Source organism: Oncorhynchus kisutch, linkage group LG8 (genome assembly GCF_002021735.2).
Source record: "Oncorhynchus kisutch isolate 150728-3 linkage group LG8, Okis_V2, whole genome shotgun sequence".
NCBI lineage: Eukaryota > Metazoa > Chordata > Actinopteri > Salmoniformes > Salmonidae > Oncorhynchus > Oncorhynchus kisutch.
The window spans coordinates 51,607,968-51,634,590 of NC_034181.2; the positions used below are offsets into that span (position 1 = coordinate 51,607,968).

The window sequence follows — 26,623 nt, forward strand, 5'->3', positions numbered from 1 at the left end:
TCAACATCAGGAGGCTGAATAAATTTGGCTTGTCACCAAAAACACTCAAACTTTTACAGATGCACAATCAAAAGCATCCTTTCAGCATCCTATCATCGCCTGGTACAGCAACTACTCCGCCCATAACCGCAAGGCTCTCCAGGACACCTACACCACCCGATGTCACAGGAAGGCCAAAAAGATCATCAAGGACAACAACCTCCCGAGCCACTGCCTGTTCATCGCGCTATCATCCAGAAGGCAAGGTCAGTACAGGTGCATCAAAGCTGGGACCGAGAAACTGAAAAACAGCTTCTATCTCAAGTCCATCAGACTGTTAAACAGCCACCACTAACATTGAGTGGCTGCTGCCAACATACAGACTTAATCTCTAGCCACTTTAATAATTGGATTTAATAAATGTGTCACTAGTCACTTTAAACAATGCCACTTTATATATGTTTACATACCCTACATTACTCATCTCATATGTATATACTGTACTCTATACCATCATGGGGCGGCAGGGTAGCCTAGTGGTTAGAGCATTGGACTAGTAACAGGAAGGTTGCAAGTTCAAACCCCCAAGCTGACAAGGTACAAATCTGTCGTTCTGCCCCTGAACAGGCAGTTAACCCACTGTTCCTAGGCCGTCATTGAAAATAAGAATTTGTTCTTAACTGACTTGCCTGGTTAAATAAAAGGTAAAATAAAAAATAAATCTACTGCATCTTGCCTCTGCTGTTCGGCCATCGCTCATCCATATATTTATATGTATATATTCTTAATCATTCCTTTACACTATAAGGTAGTTGTGAATTTGTTAGATTACTTGTTAGATATTACTGCACAGTCGGAACTAGAAGCACAAGCACATCGCTACACTCAAATTAACATCTGCTAACCATGTCTATGTGACCAATAAAATTTGATTTGAGCGCATCCTGTCATCTATATCACCACCTGGTATGGCAATTTCACCATCCACAACCGCAGGGCTCTCTAGAGGGTGGTGCAGTCAGCCCAACACATCATAAGGGGCACAGTGCCTGCCCTCCAGGACATCTACAGCACCCATTGTCACAGGAAGGCCAACAAGATCAAGGACCTCTGCCACCCAAGCCACGGCCTGTTCACCCCGCTATCATCTAGAAGGCTGAGACAGTACACGGGTGTCAAAGCTGCGACCGAGAGAATGGAAAACATCTTCCATCTCCAGGCCTCCTGTTACTAACTAACTGGCTACCACCCCGTACTCTACCGTGTACCTTAGACTGCCTTATGTACAAAGCCATATTCTATTCATACACTGTCCATAGTATATGAATAGAATATGCTTCATGAGGTAGTCACCTGGAATGCATTTCAATTAACGGGTGTGCCTTGTTAAAAGTTAATTTGTGGAATTTCTTTCCTTCTTAATGCGTTTGAGCCAGTTGTGTTGTGACAAGGTAGGGGTTGGATACAGAAGATAGCCCTATTTGGTAAAATATCAAGTCCATATTATGGCAAGAACATATCAAATAAGCAAAGAGAAACAACAGTCCATTACTTTAAGACATGGTCAGTCAATCCGGAACATTTCAATAACTTTGAAAGTTTCTTCAAGTGCCACCGCAAAAACAATCAAGCGCTATGATGAAACTGGCTCCCATGAGGACTGCCAAAGGAAAGGAAGCCCAGTGTTACCTCTGCTGCAGAGGATACGTTCATTAGAGTTACCAGCCTCAGAAATTGCAGCCCAAATAAATGCTTCACAGAGTTCAAGTAACAGACATATTAACATCAACTGTTGCTGCAAAGAAACCACTACTAAAGGACACCAATAAGAAGAAGAGACTTGCTTGGGCCAAGAAACACGAAAATGCACATTACACCGGCGTAAATCTGTCCTTTGGTCTGATGAATCCAAATTTTAGATTTTTGGTTCCAACTGACGAGTAGGTGAACGGGTGAGCTCCGCATGTGTGGTTCCCACCGTGAAGCATGTAGGTGGTGTGATGGTGCTTTGCTGGTGACACTCAGTGATTTATTTAGAATTCAAGGCACACTTAACCAGTACGGATATCACAGCATTCTGCAGCGATACGCCATCCATCTGGTTTGGGCTTAGTGGGATTATCATTTGTTTTTCAACAGGACAATGACCCAACACACCTCCAGGCTGTGTAAGGGCTATTTGACCAAGAAGGAGAGCTGCATCAGATGACCTGGCCTCCACAATCACCCGACCTCAACCCATTTGAGATGGCTTTGGATGAGTTGGACCGCAGAGTGAAAGAAAAGCAGCCAACAAGTGCTCAGCATTTGTGAGAACTCCATGGCTGTTGGAAAAACATTCCAGGTTAAGCAAGTTGAGAGAATGCAGAGTGTGCAAAGCAGTCATCAAGGCAATGGGTGGCTACTTTGAAGAATCTAAAAATATATTTGTTTAGTTACTCATGGTTACTACATAAATCCATGTGTTTTTTCATAGTTTTGATATGTTATTCTACAATGTAGAAAATTGTCCAAATAAAGAAGAAATCCTTGAATGAGTAGGTGTCGAAACTTTTGATTGGTACTGTATATATAGTCAATAATTCAGGTTGGACACTTGCCTATGCCACTAATTCAGCTAGACGGCTAATACTCCAGAACTGGAAAATGGTGGTTTCCCCATCTATGCAAATGAGCAAAAGCTGTGTGCATTAAAGGAAATGGCTCAAATAGAAGCCTGTCTCTTAGCGCCGTTGTGTAGAGTGATTTAAGCAAATAAATGTCTGGGCTATTAATTGCATTTTTACGGTAGGTCTTAGGCACCGCAGGGGCAAGCCAGTTGAAACAAGCCCATAAGATAACCACAAGCCACACTCTCCCAGAATCAATGGCACATCACCAAGTTCAAAGTCGGCCACAAAATACAGATTTTATTTTTAATATAAGAATGCTATCAGCGGGTGGACTGTTAAAAGTAAGACCGGTATGCAGCCCAAGTCTCAAAACAGTTTAGAGTTCCCACGTGTACTGAATACATTTTTTTTCTAATTTCAGAGAACACCACATCTCACACCTAATATAAGTTAATTGTTTAATTCCAGCATTTCGTCACTAGAGAGCGATTGGCCGATTTCTAAGGGTCTATACTCAAAGTTGTTGACAGCTCCTCTGGCACCCAGGATGGCACCTCTCAAAACCTGTGTGTGTGTGTGTCTATCTTTGAGGGGTTGGGCTAAAAGCAGAAGTCAAATTTCAGTTGGACGTTGTGTGCAATTGACCAATAAAGTGACCTGATCTTAATGTGCTTGCCAGTTAGCTAGCAGCTCGCAGCTGTTAGCAGCCAATGGTTAGCAGTTTCTTACTGGAGATAAAAACAGACAATTGGCATTTTTTCAAGTCATTAGTGAATTATTTAATGTAACAAATCAAACATTAAAACTCGTAAACAATTCATGGCAACCTCGTTAACAATTCCTTTAGACCCTGCATTTATTTGGAAAAAGGTGTTTACTGAAATGTGTGCCATTGCCTGGCTATTAAAAAAGGGACAGGCAGCTATGAGAGACACTGAGTTTAAGTTTACAGTATGCCTGTCCTGACCCCATTGTTTTTAAACAATGTACTTGTATAAAAACAATATTAAGTGACCTCAAAACGAGGTTAAACTTAGTCTATGAATGTGATAGTGGTTCCATTGCTCCACCCCATCCCTCGGCTGTTTGCGGGATGACCGTTTTACTTTCGTTTGAACAGCAGATATATTTAAAGACCCATGCGGACTTTAATTATCACTTTTTGTCAACAAAACAAAAAGTCATACATAATTCATCTTTATTTGCAATATCATTGGTGTAGCGCTTTCAAAAGGTCAGCAGTAGATGCAGATCACCAGAAGACGCAGAGGATGCAGGTACATAAGCCTTTTTCCACAGTGGACCATCCTGGCCAATACCCTTCCTGCCATCTATTCATTGCAGAATGCCATGATTATCTACAGGGCAGACTATATGGTATAATCTTCAATATCAGAAAGTTTTTTTTTTATAAAAAAATTGACATTGTGATAATGGAGAACTTATTTAAATTACACATTTTGAAATGTTTTGTTGTAGAAAGTTTTTAAAAAAGAAGCCAGACTGCAATGAAAGGTTGTCATTCTTCATATATTTCTTTGGTAACATAAAATAGGTTATAATAGGTTATAATGAAAGTGTAAATCATGGCATGCAAGTTCACTACATGACCAAAAGTACGTGGACACCTGCTTGTTGAACATCTCCTTCCAAAATCATGGGCATTTAATACAGACTTGGTCCCCCTTTGCTGCTATAACAGCCTACACTATCCAGGGAAGGCTTTCCACTAGATGTTGGAACATTGCTGCGGGGACTTTCTTCCATTCAGCCACAAAAGTATTAGTGAAGTCGGGCATCCAAAATGTGTTCGATGGAGTGGAGGTCAGGGCTCTGTAAAGGCCAGTCAAGTTCTTCGGGCAGGTAGTGTTCGCCTGGTGTCCGTCGGACTGCCAGATGGTGAAGTGCAATTCATCAATCCAGAGAATGAGTTTCCACTGCCGCAGAGTCTACTGGCAGCTAGCTTTACACCACTCCAGCCGACGCTTGGCATTGCTCATAGTGATCTGTGTGCAACTGCTCGGCCAAGGAAACCCATTTCATGAAGCTCTGAACGAACAGTTCTTGTGCTGACGTTGGTTCCAGGGGCAGTTTGGAACTCAGTCGTGGGCATTGCAGCCAAGGAGACTATTTTTACACGCTACAGCACTCTGCGGTCCCCTTCTGTGAGCTTGTGTAGCCTACTACTTCACTGCTGCGCCGTTGCTGCTCCTAGACGGTTCCACTTCACAATAACAGCACTTACAGTTGACTGGGGCAGCTCTAGCAGGGCTGCCAAGTTGAAAGTCACCGAGTTCTTCAGTAAGGCCATTCTACTGCCAATATTTCTCTATGGCGATTGCATGGCTGTGACCTCGATTTGATAACCCTGTCAGCAACAGGTATGGCTGAAATAGCCAAAATACACTCATTTGAAGGGGTGTCCACATACACTTTTGTGTGTGTGTGTGTGTGTATAGATATATAGTGTCTTTTCAAGTTAATAGTTCACATGTGCTCAAGCTCTGGAAGTGGATCAAGTGTGAGGAAAACAAATCATGGTGAAAGTAGAGGTTGTGGCTAAACAAATCAATTAGCAGGAGTCGAGCAGCAACAGAATAGTCATTGATTGGTAAAAGTACAAAAAGTTGTTTTTATTTACATTGTCATCACCCGCTTTCTCAAACACCAACATCACTACACACAACTATAATCTCATCCCATGACAGGAAAGGTGGAAGAGTTAGTATTGCACATAGCTTCTCAACAAGAACTTGCTTGACAATCTGTTGGGAAGAAACTTTACCGGAGAATATATCTCCAGGAAGGTTGGTGACAACTCCCCCTACAAGTCATACATTCGATCACAGATGTCAATGGGATGGTGCTATCTGTGATCGAATGTATGACTGTGTAGGGGGAGTCGTCACCAACCTTCCTGGAGATATATTCTCTGGTAAATGTTCTTGGTTCATCCACTACACTGAAAAAAGTAATATCACTTTTTGTCCCCATAGCAGAACTATCTTGGGTGTATACAAATTACTATTTTTCAGTACATGTAATGGCTAAACAATGCCCTTTGACACTTAGTGGGAATTGTCAATGGACAGGGTCTATTTGTGATTGGCTGTATGACCAATAGAAGACATGGTATTAATTACAGGTATCTGGCCTATAGGAGCTGTGTAAGTTGGTGCTAGGTCTATCTGTGCCATAGGAACAGAGTAGTGCTGCAGCCTGCGTAGTCCTTTACATCCACCAGGAGTTCCAGGATGCCAAGAGAACCATGCTGGATGGCTTTGGGAGCTTGTCTGCAGAAAGAAAATGGACAGAAACAAACCATGAGCTGTAATACATCTCAAACACTTTCATAGCCATACTTTACTCACACCTTACCTTTTGATTTATGTGGTGACATAAAAATAGTTATTGCTAAGTGTTAACACAATCAACAGCCAAAGTCTACTTTATTCGGGCTATGACTTACTATCATTACATATCAGTCAAATAACATTTTATTAGTCACAGGCGCCGAATACAACAGTGAAATGCTTACTTACGACCCCCTAACCAACAGTACAGTTTCCAAAAATACGGATAAGAATAAGTGATAAAAGTAACAAGTAATAACAATTATATACAGGGGGGTGACGGTACAGAGTCAATGTGTGGGGGCACCGGTTAGTTGAGGTAGTCTGTACATGTAGGTAGAGTTAATTAAAGTGACTGTGCACAGATGACAACAGAGTGGCAGTGGTGTGGAGAGGGAAGGAGGGGGGGGGGGGGGGGGGTAGCCATTTGGGTAGCCATTTGACTAGCTGTTCAGGAGTCTTATGGCTTGGGGTTAGAAGCTGTCTAGAAGCCTCTTGGTCCTAGACTTGGCGCTCTGGTACCACTTGCCGTGCAGTAGCAAAGAGAACAGTCTATAACTAGGGTGGCTGGGGTCTTTGACAATTTTTAGGGCCTTCCTCCGACACCGCCTGGTATAGAGGTCCTGGATGACAGGAAGCTTGGCCCCAGTGACGTACTGGGCCGTTCGCGCTACCCTCTGTAGAGCCTTGCGGTCAGAGGCCGAGCAGTTGCCATACCAGGCAGTGATGCAACCAGTCAGGATGCTCTCAATGGTGCAGTGCAGCTGTAGAACCTTTTGAGGATCTGTGGACTCATGGCAAATCTTTTCAGTCTCCTGAGGGGGAATAGGTTCTGTCGTGCCTGCTTCACAAGTCATGGTGAGCTTGTATTTCAATCTTAAGGAAGTATAGTTTGAAGTGAAATGATTCATAAAAAAGGTATTGGGAAGTGATAAGATCACCAGGCAATAATTGTGTATGATCTTCTGTGTAGAAAATATCATCATTGCTTTCAATGACATGATGCCCCTCCCTGATTACTCCCATTATGCCTGGTCCTGTCCACTCTCTGTTCTAACGAGTCCTGCACAGCTTGTGAGCAGCTCGTGTTCCTGACAATCTTTCAGGAATGGGGTCATAATAGCTTGTAGTTCCAACCGTTCAAAAGTTAGAGCCACATTTTCAGGAGGGAAAAAACCCCAAATCAGACTGCATTCTATGGCAGGTTCTTCTCGCAACCCCCTTCTCAAATCAGGCGAACACTTTGGGAAATGCGGTGAGGCAGTCGGGTTGCCTCCCACAATGTAAACTGTAAATCTTCCAGCCTACACTTTCCATGGGGATCCAGTTCGCAAGGTAGCTAACTAGCGTCAACCGCAGGATATTGACTTGACATGTACTAAGGCACATGTACATAATAAAGCAATGTGAGAATCGCAAATATAGCCAAATGTCACATTAGTATCCTAGCTAACTGCGGTCTAAATTAGCTAGATACCTAGCGTCCTACATAGGGGGAAAACGTCTAGCTGGCTATGCGGGGAACTTTGTGGGAGGAAACATCTGCCCAGGCCAGCATTGCCCCTTTATGATTCTGACATTACTTTTGAAGTAACATTAGCTAGCTACAAGTACCTAGCTATGGAAATATAATAATCAGCTCAGTAGCCAACGCTAGCTAGCTATGCTGGTTGCGGTCGAGGTTTGTAGTTAGCTAGCAGCAGCAGCACCACATCATCATGACCTTTACAGGGCTCGACGTTAACACTTGTCCTGGATAAATAAATACATGTCGGACAAGAATAGATTCATTTCCCTGTTTTTTTATAATTGTCCAAAAAACACACAAAAATCAAACAATTACGCCGATCAAAATCAGAGGCCAACATTGGAATAATTTAAATATTTTTCAATATACATCCATTTTTTTTTTAAAGAGACTAAAGTGTAGGTGATATGAATATTGGCTACAGCTTTATACCCAAGCCGAAGATGACACGAGGGAGGTACCTGATAACATAGCCAAACACCTATTTACATAAATATAGGCTAAACGCCAGTCATGTTTGACAAGTACAATGACAGATAATTAACATTAACGTCTAAAGGCTTGATTCTGTCTACACACTGGAGGCACAGTTGGTTCAGACCAAATTGTAACAAGACCATACATAGAGTGAAGGTCAGTGGGTGTTGGGCACTGCACATCAACCTTGAAACTGAGCAGAGGTGGTCAGCATTTTGAAAATATAAAAGGTAATTGTTGAAAACATGGACATTTCATGATGCATGTCTTATCTTGTTTTAAAGAAGCCTAGACAAAATACAACCATAGAAATGTTGAGGGAATTATTTTATTAACACTTAAATATGCAATTGAAACCAGCATTTTCTCATGTTCTACTGGTATTCAAATCAACAATCTTTATTGACCAGCAGCCAAAGGCATAATCCTAGTCATATTAGTAACACATGCTAGTTGATGCATCTTTAGATCTCCCCTTTTTCTAACTTCTAAAAGGATATTTATGTTGAGTCTCTGGAGGCGTCAGTTAAGCTAGGTGCGGTCTCCGCATGTGTGTGGGGGGGGGGCTATCTGAGGCTTGATGAGCAGGACTAGGGGCTCCACAGTAAAATAAAACAATGAGAGCTGCCCTAAACAGTATACAAGGCATATTGACAACGGAGAGGCATAAAGCAATTACCAGTGTTGATTGGGAGAGCTAAGACAACAACGGGTAAACAGCTAAGACAACAATGGGTAAATGGTGATGAATGGGCAGAGGGGGTCAGTTAGCGACACACAGGGCTTGAGTTTGAGGCTGGAGCCGACAGATAAACAAAATAAAGTCTCGTGTTAATATACAGTCAAGCAGGAATCAGCTGTGTAGCCGAGTGATCATAGGGTCCAATGAGCAGCAAGACGAAACAGGGAGCTGTTCGGTAGTTGATTACTACGCTAGGCGAGCGGGAGACACGGCATTCAGCTAGCAGGCCGGGGCTAGCAGATGGATAATTTCCAACATCCACAACGCAGAGGTCGGTTGAGAGCACATCGGACTAATTACGTCAGCAGACCAGCAGTGATGGATCAGCGGGGCTCCGTGTCGACAAAGGATCCAGGGCAATTGGCAAGAGCACTATTGTAGTTGGTGTACTTCGTTTGCTAGCCGGGAGATGGGCATAATTCGAGGCTAACTGTTGCATGCTTCTGGACAAGGGCATTAGCCACAATAGCAGCTAGCTTGCTGCGAAGATCCGGTGGAATGGTCCAGAGCTTGCGGCAGGAATCCAGTGATGTAGTGGGGGAAAAAGCAGTCTGATGTGCTCAGGGCTGATATCGCGCTGTGCAGACTGGCAGGTATTATCCGAGCTATTGGGGCAAAAGCGGCTGGTGTCCGAGCTAAAAGGTAAAGACGGCTAACAATGACTAAATAGCTAGTAGCTAATTAGCTGGCTAGCTATTGATGGCTAGCTTCTGATTGAGGTTCCAGTTCTAAGGTAAAAAAAATAAATTGCAGATCCGTACCACATTGGGTGAGGCTGGTTGCAGGAAAATATCATTCAAATACAAAAAATACAAAAAAAGACAATATTTACACAGGACAAAAACATCTTACTGCTGCGCCATCTTGGAGGTGCTGGAAGTACAGAAACGGTTTGCTCACTAGGAAATTAATATTCAATTATTCAGTGACAGCTGTGTTGAGTTAGTGACGGCAACTATGTGAAATTAAAAAAGTATTATAGACACCATGTCCTGGGATTTCCAATGATCTTCCATGTAGATGAACCCCTTACCTTTTAACAACTCGTGTAGCTTGTGAGTGTCAGGGCAAAACATATTACATGTGCATAATATAATGCTCTAACTCCATAAGGTTCTGGGACACTGTAAAGTCCATGGAGAACAAGAGCACCTCCTCCCAGCTGCCCACTGCACTGAGACTAGGTAACACGGTCACCACCGATAAATCCATGATAATCGAAAACTTCAACAAGCATTTCTCAGCGGCTGGTCATGCCTTCCTCCTGGCTACCCCAACCTCGGCCAACAGCTCCGTCACACCAGCAGCTACTCGCCCAAGCCTCCACAGCTTCTCCTTTACCCAAATCCAGATAGCAGATGTTCTGAAAGAGCTGCAAAACCTGGACCCATACAAATCAGCTGGGCTTGACAATCTGGACCCTCCATTTCTGAAACTATCCACCGCCATTGTCGCAACCCCTATTACCAGCCTGTTCAACCTCTCTTTCATCTCGTCTGAGATCCCCAAGGATTGGAAAGCTGCCGCAGTGATCCCCCTCTTCAAAGGGGGACACACCCTGGACCCAAACTGTTAGACCTATATCCATCCTGCCCTGCCTATCTAAGGTCGTCGAAAGCCAAGTCAACAAACAGATCACTGACCATCTCGAATGCCACCGTACCTTCTCCGCTGTGCAATCTGGTTTCTGATCCGGTCACGGGTGCACCTCAGCCACGCTCAAGGTATTAAATGATATCATAACCGCCATCGATAAAAGACTATACTGTGCAGCCGTCTTCATCGACCTGGCCAAGGCTTTCGACTCTGTCAATCACCATATTCTTATCAGCAGACTCAGTAGCCTCGGTTTTTCTAATGACTGCCTTGCCTGGTTCACCAACTACTTTGCAGACAGAATTCAGTGTGTCAAATCGGAGGGCATGTTGTCCGGTCCTCTAGCAGTCTATGGGGGTGCCACAGGGTTCAATTCTCGGGGCGACTCTTTTCTCTGTTTTCGATTATCACGGATTTATCAGTGGTGACCGTGTTACCTAGCCTCAGTGCAGTGGGCAGCTGGGAGGAGGTGCTCTTGTTCTCCATGGACTTTACAGTGTATAGTGTATATATCAATGATGTTGCTCTTGCCGCAGGCGATTCCCTGATCCACCTTTACGCAGACGACACCATTCTGTATACTTCTGGCCCTTCCTTGGACACTATGCTATCTAACCTGCAAACGAGCTTCAATGCCATACAACACTACTTCTGTGGCCTCCAACTGCTCTTAAACGCGAGTAAAACCAAATGCATGCTTTTCAACCGTTCGCTGCCTGCACCCGCACGCCCGACTAGCATCACCACCCTGGATGGTTCCGACCTAGAATATGTGGACATCTATAAGTACCTAGGTGTCTGGCTAGACTGTAAACTCTCCTTCCAGACTCATATTAAACATCTCCAATCTAAAATCAAATCTAGGGTTGGCTTTCTATTCCGCAACAAAGCCTCCTTCACTCACGCCGCCAAACTTACCCTAGTAAAACTGACTATCCTACCGATCCTCGACTTCAGCGATGTCATCTACAAAATAGCTTCCAATACTCTACTCAGCAAACTGGATGCAGTTGATCACAGCACCTTATACCACCCACCACTGCGACCTGTATGCTCTAGTCGGCTGGCCCTCGCTACATATTCGCCACCAGACCCACTGGCTCCAGATCATCTACATGCTAGGTAAAGCTCTGCCTTATCTCAGTTCACTGGTCACGATGGCAACACCCACCCGTAGCACAGGTGTATCTCACTGATCATCCCTAAAGCCAACACCTCATTTGGCCGCCTTTCCTTCCAGTTCTCTGCTGCCTGGGATTGGAACGAATTGCAAAAATCGCTGAAGTTAGACTTTTATCTCCCTCACCAACTTTAAACATCTGAGCAGCTAACCGATCACTGCAGCTGTACATAGTCCATCTGTAAATAGCCCACCCAATTTACCTACCTCATCCCCATACTGTTTTTATTTATTTACTTTTCTGCTCTTTTACACACCAGTATCTCTACTTGCACATGATCTATCACTCCAGTGTTAATCTGCTAAATTGTAATTATTCGCCTACCTCCTCATGCCTTTTGCACACAATGTACATACTCTTTTTTTCTACTGTGATATTGACTTGTTTACTCCATGTGTAACTCTGTTGTTGTCTCTTCACACTGCTATGCTTTATCTTGGCCAGGTCGTAGTTGTAAATGAGAACTTGTTCTCAACTAGCCTACCTGGTTAAATAAAGGTTAAATAAAATATTTAAAAAAAATAGATGGCTTAATGGTTTATAGCTCAAATCATTGACTCTACAGACGTTTTTGGAGAAAGTAAAAAAACAGGCCCCTTGTCTCACAAACACCGCTGTACCTCAGCCCCCGTTAGTCACTGACGAATGAATGTTTGGTATCTACAGATGCAGAAGAAATAAACTAATCCAAATGGTATAACACAGGAGTCTGTAGCTCCAAAACACGCCGGTGATATGGTGGGACTCATTGGGTTAAAGGGGCAGTGGTTTATTTTGAGACAGGCTTGAATATGTAACCTACATTTTTGTCTAACTACGTTAACAGATAGTAATGCAAATTATTTTGTAAAATGGTTCCTTGTGTCATACAATGCTGTAAAAATGGTGATAGACCATTTTTTACTTTTGGACAACAAAAAAAAACATGATCCCTACTTGTCCAAAGAAAGTTAAGTCATGTCCTGCTTAACTTTGAATAAATTATATCTAGCTAGAAGAATAACTATTTAGACTTACTTCTTGAAAAGGTTGCTGCTGGCTGCCACCGCCGGATGCAAGATGTATGGGAAAGAACCTTGGAGGGGGATGAAAGCTGCAAATCCACTGGCTAGTGTAAGTGTAGCTAGCTTCCTACCTTGAAGTGTGCTGTGCATATGCCATATCAAACAAAGTGATTGTTTGCACAGAAGACCGTGCAAAGAAACAATTGCTGCTTTGCAGCCAGCTCCTGCACAATCTCTTGCTTTTGGCTGTGGATAACTAGATACCTCTCCTGTAAATGTCAATATGAGGAGTACCAGTTTGATAGGGCAAGACCAGCAGCAGGAAGAGATGTTCATCTTTCATTTGCATTATTACAAATAAATTCCAATTTTTTTGTTTGTTTCTTCAAAACAGCTCATACACAAGGGCATTATTATAAAATTCACAATTTGTGTTATTTCGACCTCCGTGTAGACATAAAAATAAAAGGAAACACATGTTTAACTGCACTGTGCCTTTAACTTACAAATTGAATCGTCTGTGTGAATTGTGTGTAAAACAGGATAAACAGTTTGCAAAGTCACTTTCTGACTACTTCTTCCATGTGCAAACATGTATGGATTTACCCAATATCCCTTCGCTTCACATGCTTGTGTTGGGGAATTCTGAGCCATCTGCTTTTGAAATCAATGACAGTCTGCACGACAAACAAAGTCTGTAAGCCTTGCTGAAACAGGTTCTTAACTCAAAATGCAAGGGTTTCTTTACCTTCATAAGGCAAGAAGGATAGCCAATGTAGGGCTGTTCCTTGTTCTGCACAACAGCAACACAGATGTCAAACTGCTTAAAAATTTAAAATAATTATTGTTCTGACACTGCAATAGTCAATAGCGGTCATGCAGAGAAAAAGAGAAAGGAATGTATCAATACTTTTTTTTAACGAAGTAGGCCTAGCCTATACAACCCACTTCACCAATAAAAATGACTGATGTTCCAGACTAGGCTAAATTTAGCTGAAAAAAGGCCTTGTGGTTGGCAAGTGTAACCGATGTGAAATGGCTAGCTAGTCAGGGGTGGTGCGCGCTAATAGCGTTTCGATCGACGACGTCACTCGCTCTGAGGCCTTGAAGTAAGTCTTCCCCTTACTTTGCAAGGGCCGTGGATTTTGTGGCACGATGGGTAATGATGCTTCGTGGGTGTCAGTTGTCTGTGTGTGCGCAGAGGGTCCCTGGTTCGAGCCTGGGTCGGGGCGAGGGGAAGGACGAAAGCTCTACTCTTACACAAGCTCATGTCAATATTTACAAACAGTATCCTAATGAGTAGGCTAGCCTAATGTTAATCTATTTTCACAAACACACTAGAGATCCCTTCAGTCTCCACAGATTTGGGAAACTCTGCATTTAGAATTTTTGCCCCTAATTTGTGGAACAATATACAGAGTTCACTGCAGTTACATGTGCTGGTGCCACTCAGGCAGTTAAAAATATGATTAAGGACCTCTATGTAGTTGAATGTGATTGCTTTTATGTAATGTGTTTTTGTTATCGTGTGCTGAATTATATTGTTTTATACACATGTATATGTTTTATTATGTTTTTAATTGTAATGTATACAGGGCTCAAGTAAAATAATTGGAATCTCAATGTGACCCCGTTTAAATAAAGGTTCAATAAAATGTAAAATCTGAACAAGCTATTCTGCAACACCTCGCCTCTTGCATCAGTCACCCAGCGAGAGACCATTGAAAACAAAGTAGCCTACTGCACAGTCTATTATTAAGATGGTAACAACATTGTGATTTAAGGGTTTTTCATAGTGAAAACTGCAACAACAAAAAAGGCTACTTCGATGTACATGTAGGCCTGATGAACAATTACATAGTAACTTGCATTAAAAAGTAGCAATTCAATAAGTGTCATTTAACCTGCCCATCTGTTACAGCATGTCAACAGTGCATCATTTTCCATTTTTCAAATTGTTGTCAATTCCTTTGGGTCTTCTTTTTCACCATGCTCATCTCACTCGGCTGTCCTGTGCAACTATTTGCAATGCATCAGTGCAACAATTTTATCAGAACTGGACAAAAGTGTTCAAAACACCACTCAACTTTCGACAGTTAAATTTGGCCTACTAGGCTATTAAGCCTAGTATAATTTTTTTTTTTTTATCCTATATCTTTTGCAGCCTATAGCTTTTCCTGGGATATCACGAGTAGAGGAATGGTCTATTGCGGAGAGGCTTGTGTATAGCCTATTGCGCACGAGAACAGCTTTTTAATATATATATAAGTTAAAAAAAAAAAAATTTAATAGTCACATGTACAATGTCCATAGGGGGAGCTGATGGTCTGGGGGTAGAAGCTATTGGCCAGTCTGACAACTTCCCAATGATGCTTCTATACTGCCTGCATCCAGCTGATGGAAAAGGGGAGAACAGGCCATGGCTCAAGTGACTGGGGTCCCTGATTATATTTTTGGCCTTCTCTGCAACACCTGGTGTTGTAGGTGTCCTGGGGGGCAGGCAGTGTGCACCCAATGGTGCATTTGGCTGAGCGTACCACCCTCTGTAGCGCATTGCAGTCAGAGGCGGTGTAGTTGCCGTACCAGGACGCGATGCAAGCCAACAGTATGCTCTCGATGGTGCGCCTGTAGAACACTGTGAGGGCCCTCGCATCCTGTGGTTGAAGAGTAGCTGTGCCTTCTTCACAATGGTGTCCGTGTGGTTTGATCATTTCATCTCCTCAGAGATGTGTACACCGTCAGAGTGCCTACCTCCTCCCTGTAGGCCGTCTCATCGTTGTTGGTTATCTGGCCTACTACAGTCGTGTCATCAGCAAACTCGGAACTGTGTGAGGCAACAGTCAAGGAAGTACAGGAGGGGAATGAGGATGCACCCTTGAGGTGCCCCTATATTGAGAATCAGAGGTAATGTCTAAATTCACCACCTGGGGGCAGCTCGTCAGGAAGTCCAGGACCAAGTTGCATTGAGAGAAGTTCAGTCCCAGGGCAGGATGCCTTCTGGGCCGCAGCCTTCAAAGGGTTAACATATTTGAATGACTTACCTCTGTGTCCTCTGTGGAGACGATAAGCACATAACCCTCGTTGTTCTCAAGGGCTCTCCTCGACTTCTCAAAGTCATCGTTGTGCTTGAAGCGTGAGAAGGTGTTCAACTCCTCCGATAGGGCTGCATTGGTGTCAGCGACGTGGCTAGCTTTCCTTTTGTAATCTGTGATCGTTAGGAGCCCCTGCCAAATATGCCTTGTGTCTGACCTGCAGAATTGCTAATCCACTTTCTCCCTATATATGTATTTCGCCACCTTGAGCGATCTGCATAGGTCGTATTTGTACTATTTAACCATAACATTGTCCCCAGTCACTTTAGCGTGTTAATAAGCAGCACCTTTTTCCTTCAGTTTCCCTACAGGCTGCCATCAAGACACATTTTTTGAGTCAGATAAGTTTTGAAAGACTCAGAATCACATCTATGCATTGTTTGATGAATCCAGGGACTGAGTCGGCATATTCATTGATTTTATCCCCAGAGGCTACCCGGAACATATTCCCATTCACGTAATCAAAACATTCTTGGAGCCTGGATTCTGATTGGTCGGACCAAGGCTGTACAGAATTGACCACCGGAACTTCCCTCGAGTCTGTTAGTAGGAGGGAGAAGCAAAATGGAGGTGTGGTCTGATTTACCGAAAGGAAGATGGGAGAGGGCCTTATACCTGTGTCGAAAGAGTGTCTAGCAGTGATCAAGCTCGAAAAGCTACCCTATTGATTCCGTTTTTTAGGGAAAACACATTTATCTTGTCTAGGCCACAACACAATGTAATGAATAATCTTATTGTTTTCAAGTGGGTACAAAACTATAGCCTAAGACCTAGGCTGTAAACTGCAGTGAATAGCCATTGTCATTTCAATAATCGTCTGGCGTTTTGAATGCTTAATTTTCTAGCATGCCTGATTAGGCAACCATTTGGATCAGTTATGAGTCTTTTTTCTGTAGTTTAGCCCTACAGGGTCCAGGCACATTAGCAGGCCATTAATATGGTGCATTTTGTCAGGATGTATAGGCTAACAGAAAGATGTTAATGCAGGGATTTCTAGTGGTGTGGAGGAAGTTGCATCCATAGGTTTTCCAGTTTGGCTTCTGTTTCAAAAGCGTTCGAAAATGAGGTAGATACAATGGTCACCAACAGTTACACATAAGAGTTCATAAAAACATTGCCCTATACGAACTATAGGTCTACTCTGGTTGACATTTTGGATAAAGACTGAGCTCTCAAGGTTAATAAAACAATAACCCGCAAGAGAATTCGGTAGTAGAACACCAACAGTTAGCATATACATCAGTCCCCCTATCGAGGTGTATTGTGAATATTTGGTGTGACCTCGGACATATGACCCATACATATATAATTAGGTCTACTAGCTAACTTAACTTCATATTAAACCAGCTTGCAACGGTATGTTGACATTCTCTCGAAACGTAGCTATTGTTTGGATTGAATCTGGCTTGTAATTATATATAATTACACATTGGCTTAACTGTCAAAGTAGCGTCACAGCAGCAGCACCAAAAGCAGATATTGATATGTTTGTTAGATCGCTCCGGTTAGCTTTTACATTAGCTGTCAAGCTGATGCTAACATTAGCATTACATGGAGTTAGTAGTTACAAATGTAAGGCGACATTAATATTGAAAAACAAAATGACAATTTCCATGAAATTAGCCATTTATCAAATGTAACAGCTAGTTAGATGTTAACTTTAGCTAGTTGAAACAACACATCCCCCACATTCTGCCTCTGTACCTAGCTAACGTTAGCTAGCGACAGGCTTCAAGCTATGAAAGACCGGGGGGCTAGTGTACATTTCATTAGCTGTACCAAGCTAGAGTTAACTACATAGCTATATTTATTATTCATAACTGGCTAGTTAACTCTTACCCCCAAAATCCACAGGAACAGCGTGGTGGCGGCTTGCTTCGTTCACTGCCTGTGTCCCCCATGGTTGTCTCCAGTCGATGACCAGTTAACGTTAAATGCACGTAGGTGACACCGGGGATAGGGTTGCGGCCTAGTTATGGTACCGTAGAGAGATTCCAAGACACGAACTAAAGAAATAACATCCACAGTAAAAAATAAAATAAAAAATATCCGGATGAAAATGTCAACGAACATGGAGTGCTTTCCCGACACGAGCGTCCGCTGTCAACCATACAGTTTTTAATTTATCATTTATAATTAACGGCCGCGGAAAGTCCGTCCGACAACACAGGGTAATCGAGGCCGGTCAGCTGAAGTGAAGGCGGAACCAAAGCGGAAAATAGTGCCGGTGAATATCGAAACCTTGGTGATATACACGCGCGTCTAAATACCGAGGTAAAGTGTTGTTTTTATATTCACACATTCGGACATTCAACAGACACACGCCAAACGCCATTTAAAAATTTAAAAATCAATAACTAATTCACCGTTTGTCACAGAATCATCGAACTAGGTATGATTTATTCTATAAATGTCTAGCATACTTTTACAACCTTTGTTTTGAGGAACATTCCAGTTTTGATTTGATAGAGGGCATGTAGTCCGTTTAGAGGGCACAAAACTTTTTTTATCAGGGTTATCCTTGTATTATTGCACTAATGTTCTATTATCATGACTCTATTTTATTATTCTACTATGAGAGATACTAGATACATACTATGACAGCAATTCACTGTAATGGGTACACACGTTGTATCTGTCACAAGTGATGAGTAAACTGATTTGGATCACAAAGACTGCCATTATTGTAATGTTTGATATTACGACATTGATGTGTGATACCTTTTTTATCAACGCATAAGTTTTTTGCAAATGTGTGCCTTTATTACAATATGATTTTTTAATGCCTGAATACTCAACGATGATTAACACCTCAGTTATGTGTGCTTCTGTCAGGGTTATGGTCAAATGCATGTAATTTAAAGTCAATATAGCAATTGAACAAAAATCCAATTCAATTTCAAAATGTTTCTAATTGCAAAAGCATGTAACATAATTTGGGTATTCCAGATTTGTAATTTACAATTTATAACCCTGTTTTATGTTTTTAATACTGCAGATCGAATGCTCTGTATGCCAGAGATGGTACCATTCAGCTTGTCTGGGAATGACAAAGAAGGATTTCAACAAAGCCAAAATAGAAAATGATTGGAAGGGGCCTCTTGGCTGAGAGAGACATATAAATAAATTACTGTTGTGCCTTGTAACTACTTTAAAATGTGGAACTGTTGCACTAAAAATGCAAACATTGATGTGGCATACAATTTAAGATTGTAAACATTGTACAACTTTATGTAAACATTATCTAACTTCATATAGAACCAATTGCACTTTACATTAAAAGTTCTTTAAAGCTATTGCAAGTAACTACTTATTTTCACATTTTTGAGACAATCACTGAATTAGTTATTGATTTCTTCATCTCTAAATGCAATATTTGAGATTGTATGTATTTCCATCAAATAAAAACAGGATTTTGTTATTCAAAACATCGGTTGTAAAAGTATGCTAGACATTTATAAAATAAATCATACATTGTTTGATGTGTCTGTGACAAATGGTGAATTAGTTATTGATTTATACCACTTTAAATGGCATTTAATAGATTTTGTGTATTTCTATAAAATCAAAACTGGAATTTTTCCTCAAAACAAAGGTTGTAAAACCATGCTAGAAAGTTTTAGAATAAATCATACCTAGTTGTACGTTTATGTGACAAGCGGTGAATTAGTTATTGATTTACACAGTTTTAAATGACATTTCATAGATTTGATATATTTCTATCAAGTCAAAACTGGATTTTTTTTATTCAAAACAAAGTTGTAAAAGTATACAAGACATTTATAGAATCAATCATAATCTAGTTTGATGATTCTGTGACAAATGGTGAATTAGTCATTGATTTACACAGCTTTAAATTGCATTTTAAAGATTGTATTTTAATCAAAACAAAGGTTGTAAAACTATGCTAGACATTTATAGAATAAACCATATCTATTTTTATGTTTCTTTGACAATCAATTAATTAGTTATTGATTTTTACCATTTTAAATGGATTTTGGCGAATGTCTGAATATGTGAATATAAAACCAACTTTACCTTGGTCGTCTAAATGAGCTGTTTCACAGGAATTAATAACAAAAAGTTAAATATGAATTTATATTGTTTGACGTTCTTGACACCACCTCAGTCAAATAGTTTTTCTCCGATGATGAAAATGGAGTCAGCCATTCAATATTGCCAATGTCTTCTATATTTTAACTGTTTGTTATTAATATTTTACTATCTTCTTTAGGTCGTATAAGTAGTACACTGATATTATCTTGCTTATTTGATAGCATATGCACAACCATTGGCAATTTGTCCAAACTCAAATCATAGCAGAGTGACAAAACATCTAGAATGCTATTCAGGTAAAGGTAAAAATAATATTCTCTTGCCACAATAATGTGACTGACAACTGGGTAAAATAGAAGGGAACTCAGTTGGACATAACCACATCAAACAAGAAAGCCCTTTTTGCATTAGCAGATGTCACAAAGTGCTTATACGGAAACCTAGCCTAAAACCCCAAACAGCAAGCAATGCAGATGTACAAGCATGGTCATTAGGAATAACTCCCTAGAAAGGCAGGAACATAAGAAGAAACAGCCAGGAGTCATCAGGCCAGGTAGTCCTAAGGCATGGTCTTAGGGCTCAGGTCCTCTGGGAGGAGAGAGAGAGAGGGATGGGAGAATTAGAGGGAGCATACTTAAGTTAACACAAGACACTAGATAAGACAGGATAATTACACCAGATAGGACAGACTGACCCTAGCCTCCCGGGCACATACACTATTGCAGCAAAGATACTGGAGGCTGTGACGGGGGGGTTCAGGGGACACTGTGACTCTGTCCGACGATACCCCCGGATAGAGCCAACCAGGCAGAATATAACCCCACCCGCTTTGCCAAAGCACAGCCCCTACACCACTAGAGGGATATCAAGAGACCACCAACTTACTACCCTGAGACAAGGTTGAGTATAGCCCAATAAGATCTCCTCCACCGCAAAACCAGACAGGGAGCTCACGTCAGTGACTCACCCACTCAAGTCGAGTATAGCAAAAAAAAGCCTGGCACGAAGTGACACACCCCTCCTATAAAATAAACAGTATAAAATAAACATCTTACAGATTACACAGAATAAGAATTTTCTCTTCATTGAGATAGAAAGGCACAAATGTGAGGGGGAGACAGATAGGTAGAAGAATACAGATATGAAGCTGAACGCAGGCAGGGTTTGAACCCATGCCACAAGGGGTATGCTAATGAGTTTAACCTATTTAACTTGGCAAGTCAGTTTAGAAAAATTCTTATTTACAATGACGGCCTACACTGGCCAAACCCGAACAACGCTGGGCCAATTGTGCACCGCCCTTTGAGACTCCCATTTACAGCCGGTTGTGATACAGACTGTATTCAAACTAGGGTGTCTGTAGTGACGCCTCCAACACTGAGATGTAGTGCCTTAGACCGCTGTGCCACTCGGGAGCCCCACTGCAATGCACATTCTGTCATGTCTGCTCCTTCCATTGGAAAGCCACCAAAAAAGGTGTGTAGGTGGCCTGTCTGGTCTAGCGGTATTGCATTAACCTCCAGCACGCACTTCGACAGTGTCAGCATAGATTTAAATCTGGCCTACTGCCCTTTGAGACAAACTATCTTTCTCACTGTGGGATATCAACAGACACTGTCATCCTCTCTCTGTCTGTCCAACAAAGTTAGAAAAAACCTGACTTATTTGAAAGAAATGATGTGTAGGTCTAACACTCACTTTAGAATATACACTACATTCCCTCCTTCAGTTATTTTGAATTCTTTATTTCAATAGTTGATAGACTGATCAGAGATGCAGCCAAGAGGCCCATGATCACTCTGGATGAACTGCAGAGATCTACAGCTGAGGTGGGAGACTCTGTCCATAGGACAACAATCAGTCGTATATTGCACAAATCTGGCCTTTATGGAAGAGTGGCAAGAAGAAAGCCATTTCTTAAAGATATCCATAAAAAGTGTCGTTTAAAGTTTGCCACAAGCCACCTGGGAGACACACCAAACATGTGGAAGAAGGTGCTCTGGTCAGATGAAACCAAAATTGAACTTTTTGGCAACAATGCAAAACGTTATGCTTGGCGTAAAAGCAACACAGCTCATCACCCTGAACACACCATCCCCACTGTCAAACATGGTGGTGGCAGCATCATGGTTTGGGCCTGCTTTTCTTCAGCAGGGACAGGGAAGATGGTTAAAACTGATGGGAAGATGGATGGAGCCAAATACAGGACCATTCTGGAAGAAAACCTGATGGAGTCTGCAAAAGACCTGAGACTGGGACGGAGATTTGTCTTCCAACAAGACAATGACCCAAAACATAAAGCAAAATCTACAATGGAATGGTTCAAAAATAAACATATCCAGGTGTTAGAGTGGCCAAGTCCAGACCTGAATCCAATCGAGAATCTGTGGAAAGAACTGAAAACTGCTGTTCACAAATGCTCTCCATCCAACCTCACTGAGCTCGAGCTGTTTTGCAAGGAGGAATGGGAAAAAATGTCAGTCTCTCGATGTGCAAAACTGATAGAGACATACCCCAAGCGACTTACAGCTGTAATCGCAGCAAAAGGTGGCGCTACAAAGTATTAACTTAAGGGGGCTGAATAATTTTGCACGCCCAATTTTTCAGGTTTTGATTTGTTAAAAAAGTTTGAAATATCCAATAAATGTCGTTCCACTTCATGATTGTGTCCCACTTGTTGTTGATTCTTCACAAAAAAATACAGTTTTATATCTTTATGTTTGAAGCCTGAAATGTTGCAAAAGGTCGCAAAGTTCAAGGGGGCCGAATACTTCGCAAGGCACTGTATAATTTAATAGGATCTCTGTGCTCAGAGCCATTAACATCACACTTACGTTCTGTTTATTGTATTTACCTTGGCCAACATTTGACTTCATATATTTGTGTATGCTTGCATGGATATGGATTTAGAATCTTAATTTGATCATTCCTTTGTTGCTGAGAATGTTCCTGCAAAGCAGGAAATGCAAACTTGTAGTGTCTTTGGGCAAAAAAGGCTTCTAAAGTTAATAATTTCTACTTTGAAATTTCAAACTTGATTTCTCCCACCGTAAAAATGTATCAACTCCTAAACAAATGTCCATTAATTATGGACATTAATCCATTAATCCATTAATCCACATAAGAATTCATGTTTAATGTTATTTTCCTGCTATAGCAAACTGTCTCAAAAAACTATGGTGAAGTGTAGTCCACGTCCCGCACCAGAGCCGCCACCGCGGACAGACGCCCACCCAGACCCTCCCCTATAGGTTCAGGTTGTGCGGCCAGAGTCCGCACCTTTGTGGGGGGGTACTGTTACGTTCTGACCATAGTTCTGTTATTTTATTCTTTGTTTTAGTATGGTCAGGGTGTGAGTTGGGGTGGGCAGTCTATGTTTGTTTTTCTATGTTGGTTTTTGAGTTCGGCCTAGTATGGTTCTTAGAGGCAGCTGTTATTAATTGTTGTCCCTGATTGAGAATCATACTTAGGTAGCCTGGGTTTCACTTTTGGTTTGTGGGTGTTTGTTTCCGTGTGTGTTTTTTGGCCACACGGTACTGTTTCGGTTTTGTAAATTCACGCATTCGTTGTAGTGTCTTTGAGTTTTAAAAAGGCTTCTAAAGTTAATCATTTCTACTTTGAAATTTCAAACTTGATTTCTCCCACCGAAAGAATTTATCAACTCCTAAACAAATGTCCATTAATTCAGGTTTAATGTTATTTTCCTGCTATAGCAAACTGGCTCAAATTAGGATCTTACATCTTCAATTGAAAACATGTTACCTTGCAACATTCCTCTTTAGAAAAAGCTTGTTCAGTTCCACAATATTCTTGGTATGTCTGGTGTGAACCGCTCTCAAGATCATGCCACAGCATCTCAATTGGGTTGAGGTCAGGACTGACTGGGCCACTCCAGAAGGCATATTTTCTTCTGTTCAAACCCTGTTCAAGCCATTCTGTTGTTGATTTCCTTCTGTCTTTTGAGTTGGACAGCAGTGGCTTCTTCCATGGTGTCCTCCCATGAACACCATTCTTGTTTAGTGTTTTACGTATTGTAGACTCATCAACAGAGATGTTAGCATCTTCCAGAGATTTCTGTAAGCCTTTAGCTGACACTAGGATTCTTCTTAACCTCATTGAGCATTCTGCGCTGTGCTCTGTAATATTTGTGTTGTGGAGAAATGACCAGGCAGGAGACGGGAGTACAGTTAGTTTTCGTTTAGTCAAAAACCCCTCGTGCTCTACAGTTCGCGGCACCCCAGTGCGCATGTGCATTTCCTATTAGGTGTAGTAACGTAACACTGCCGTAATACATTACTGCTTAGTAACCGCATAGTAACTAATATAAACAGATGTAGATCCCAGATACTACATGCTCTTGCAGTCATCTTTGCAGGATGGCCAATCCTAGGGAGAGTAGCAACAGTGCTGAAATGTCCATTTATAGATAATTTTTCTTACCGTGATCTTTCTTTTAGGGATACTTTTGTAACCCTTTCCAGCTTTATGTAAGGCAACATTTCTTAATCTTAGGTCTTCTGAGATCTCTTTTGTTCGAGGCATGGTTTACATCAGGCAATGCTTCTTGTGAATAGCAAACTCAAATTTTCTGAGTGAATTCCCAGCACAAGGTGCACCTTCTGTTTAATCAGCATATTGATATGCCACACCTGTCAGGTGGATGGATTATCTTGGAAAATAATAAATTCGTATTAACAGGGATGTAAACACGCTTTTTGTGCGTATTGAGCATTTCTGGGATCTTTTATTTCAGTTTATAAAACACTTTACATGCTGTGTTTATATTTCTGTTCAGTATATAATAATCTTGGTCCGGTTTCTCAGACCCAGAAAAATAATCAATTGAGCATGCTTTTTAGTCCAGGAGGAGTAGGAGTAATCAGGTTCCGGGATGTGGTTGTACTCAAAATATGAACATATTTAACTGGACATACCGACGAGGACTATATCCCACAAAATGCATGTTTTTCAGGTAAACATATATGGATTTAAAAAATATATATGTTTTCATTTCACCTTTATTTAACCAGGTAGGCTAATTGAGAACAAGTTCTCATTTGCAACTGCGACCTGGCCATGATAAAGCATAGCAATTTGACACATACAACAACACAGAGTTACACATGGAATAAACAAAACATACAGTCAATAATACAATAGAAAAATAAGTCTATATACAATGTGAGCAAACGAGGTGAGATAAGGGAGGTAAAGGCAAAAAAAGGCCATGGTGGCGAGGTAAATCCAATATAGCAAGTAAAACACTGGAATGGTAGATTTGCAGTGGAAGAATGTGCAAAGTAGAAATAGAAATAATGGGGTGCAAAGGAACAAAATAAATACAGTAGGGGAAGAGGTAGTTGTTTGGGCTAAATTATAGATGGGCTATGTACAGGTGCAGTAATCTGTGTGCTGCTCTGACAGCTGGTGCTTAAAGCTAGTGAGGGAGATAAGTGTTTTCAGCTTCAGAGATTTTTGCAGTTTGTTCCAGTCATTGGCAGCAGAGAACTGGAAGGAAAGACGTCCAAAGGAGGAATTGGCTTTGGGGGTGACCAGTGAGATATACCTGCTGGAGCGCGTGCTACGAGTGGGTGCTGCTATGGTGATCAGTGAGCTGAGATAAGGCGGGGCTTCACCTAGCAGGATACTTTTAGATGACCTGTAGCCAGTAGGTTAGGTGACGAGTATGAAGCGAGGGCCAACCAACGAGAGTGTACAGGTCGCAATGGTGGGTAGTGTGTGGGGCTTTGGTGACAAAAGGGATGGCACTGTGATAGACTGCAGTTTGTTGAGTAGAGTGTTGGAGTAGATGACATCACCGAAGTCGAGGATCGGTAGGTTGGTCAGTTTTACGAGGGTATGTTTGGCAGCATGAGTGAAGGATGCTTTGTTGCAATATAGGAAGCCAATTCTAGATTTAATTTTGGATGTGCACTAAGCTAATATTGCTTTAATAATATCAAGGCAAATATAAGGAATCATGATAATACTACAATTTAACAGCCTCTATACTTACCATTGTCAGATTTCAAGTAGATGTATGGTTAGCTATGTTGTTAACAGTTATTTCATAGTCTTCTTTAATCTGGTATTACAGACTTTACACTGACAATTGGTGAATATTTTGTTCTTAACTGAAAATCACTCTAGCATAATTACTTTGGGGTTTCTTTGGGATTTATTTAAACTTTTTGTAGTAGTTGCAGATTGTGTTGAATTAATAACAATGTCTCATGAAATACCAGCTGAAACAGAACAGTGAGTGAAATAAAAAATGACACCCAAAAATAATTGCCTTTACAGCACACACTTGTAAGATACCACCAATACACATATTGTAACTAATGGCGTGAACCAACAGAGTTAACTACAGATACTGCAGCAGGGGATGGGAGAAGTGGGTAGGAGGATGGATGGATGGTTAGTTGGAGGTGGTGGTAGTGGTTGGGAGAAGAGAGAGGAATGTTGCCGAGGGTTTATTCTCTTCAAAAGCGCCATCATCCAGCCCGAGGCCTGAGGGTCTCTAGAGACTGCACAGCATAAACTTCAAAGCCTGATTTCCCCCATCACTACCACCTTCACACGTACACTCTGCACAATAAATACAAGCACTTAAGGAATTAATTAGACACCGGATCAAAAGATGGATGCGGCCCACTTGCAATGAATGCTCACCTAGATAAACTACAGAGAATGAGAACACAAATGGCTGAAAGACATGTACAGATAACTGGCAAAATAAAGGAAACACCAACATAAAGTGCCTTAATAGAACGTTGGGCCACCATGAGCCACCAGAACAGCTTCAATGTGAATTGGCATAGTGTCTGGAAATCTATTGGAGGGAATGACACCATTCTTCCACAATAAATCCCGTAAGTGTTCAATTCAGTTAAGATCTGTTGATTGAAATGGCCAAGGCATATGGGTTACATCGATTTCGTGCTCTTCAAACCATTCAGTGATGACTCGTGCCCTATGAATGGGGGCGTTGTCATCCTGG

General features: G+C 41.6%; 1 protein-coding gene across 4 annotated transcripts in view; it reads right to left on the bottom strand.

The window, feature by feature from the left end:
* The window catches only part of zfand3 (zinc finger, AN1-type domain 3), a 61,118-nt gene extending 43,228 nt beyond the window's left edge, over positions 1-17,890 (bottom strand). The window contains exons 1-2 of one of the 4 annotated variants that reach the window (XR_002256003.2): positions 17,404-17,822; positions 5,200-5,884 (exon numbers count right to left, since the gene is read on the bottom strand). Coding sequence is in view for 3 of the 4 variants with exons in the window: in XM_020489364.2 (XP_020344953.1) it covers positions 17,404-17,465 (62 nt within the window). In the remaining variant the exon portion in view is untranslated. Of the gene's footprint in view, positions 1-5,199; positions 5,885-17,403 lie in introns of those variants that run through there. The other 3 variants (XM_020489364.2, XM_020489361.2, XM_020489362.2) reach the window with 3 other exon arrangements.
* Positions 17,891-26,623: the final 8,733 nt, after the last annotated feature.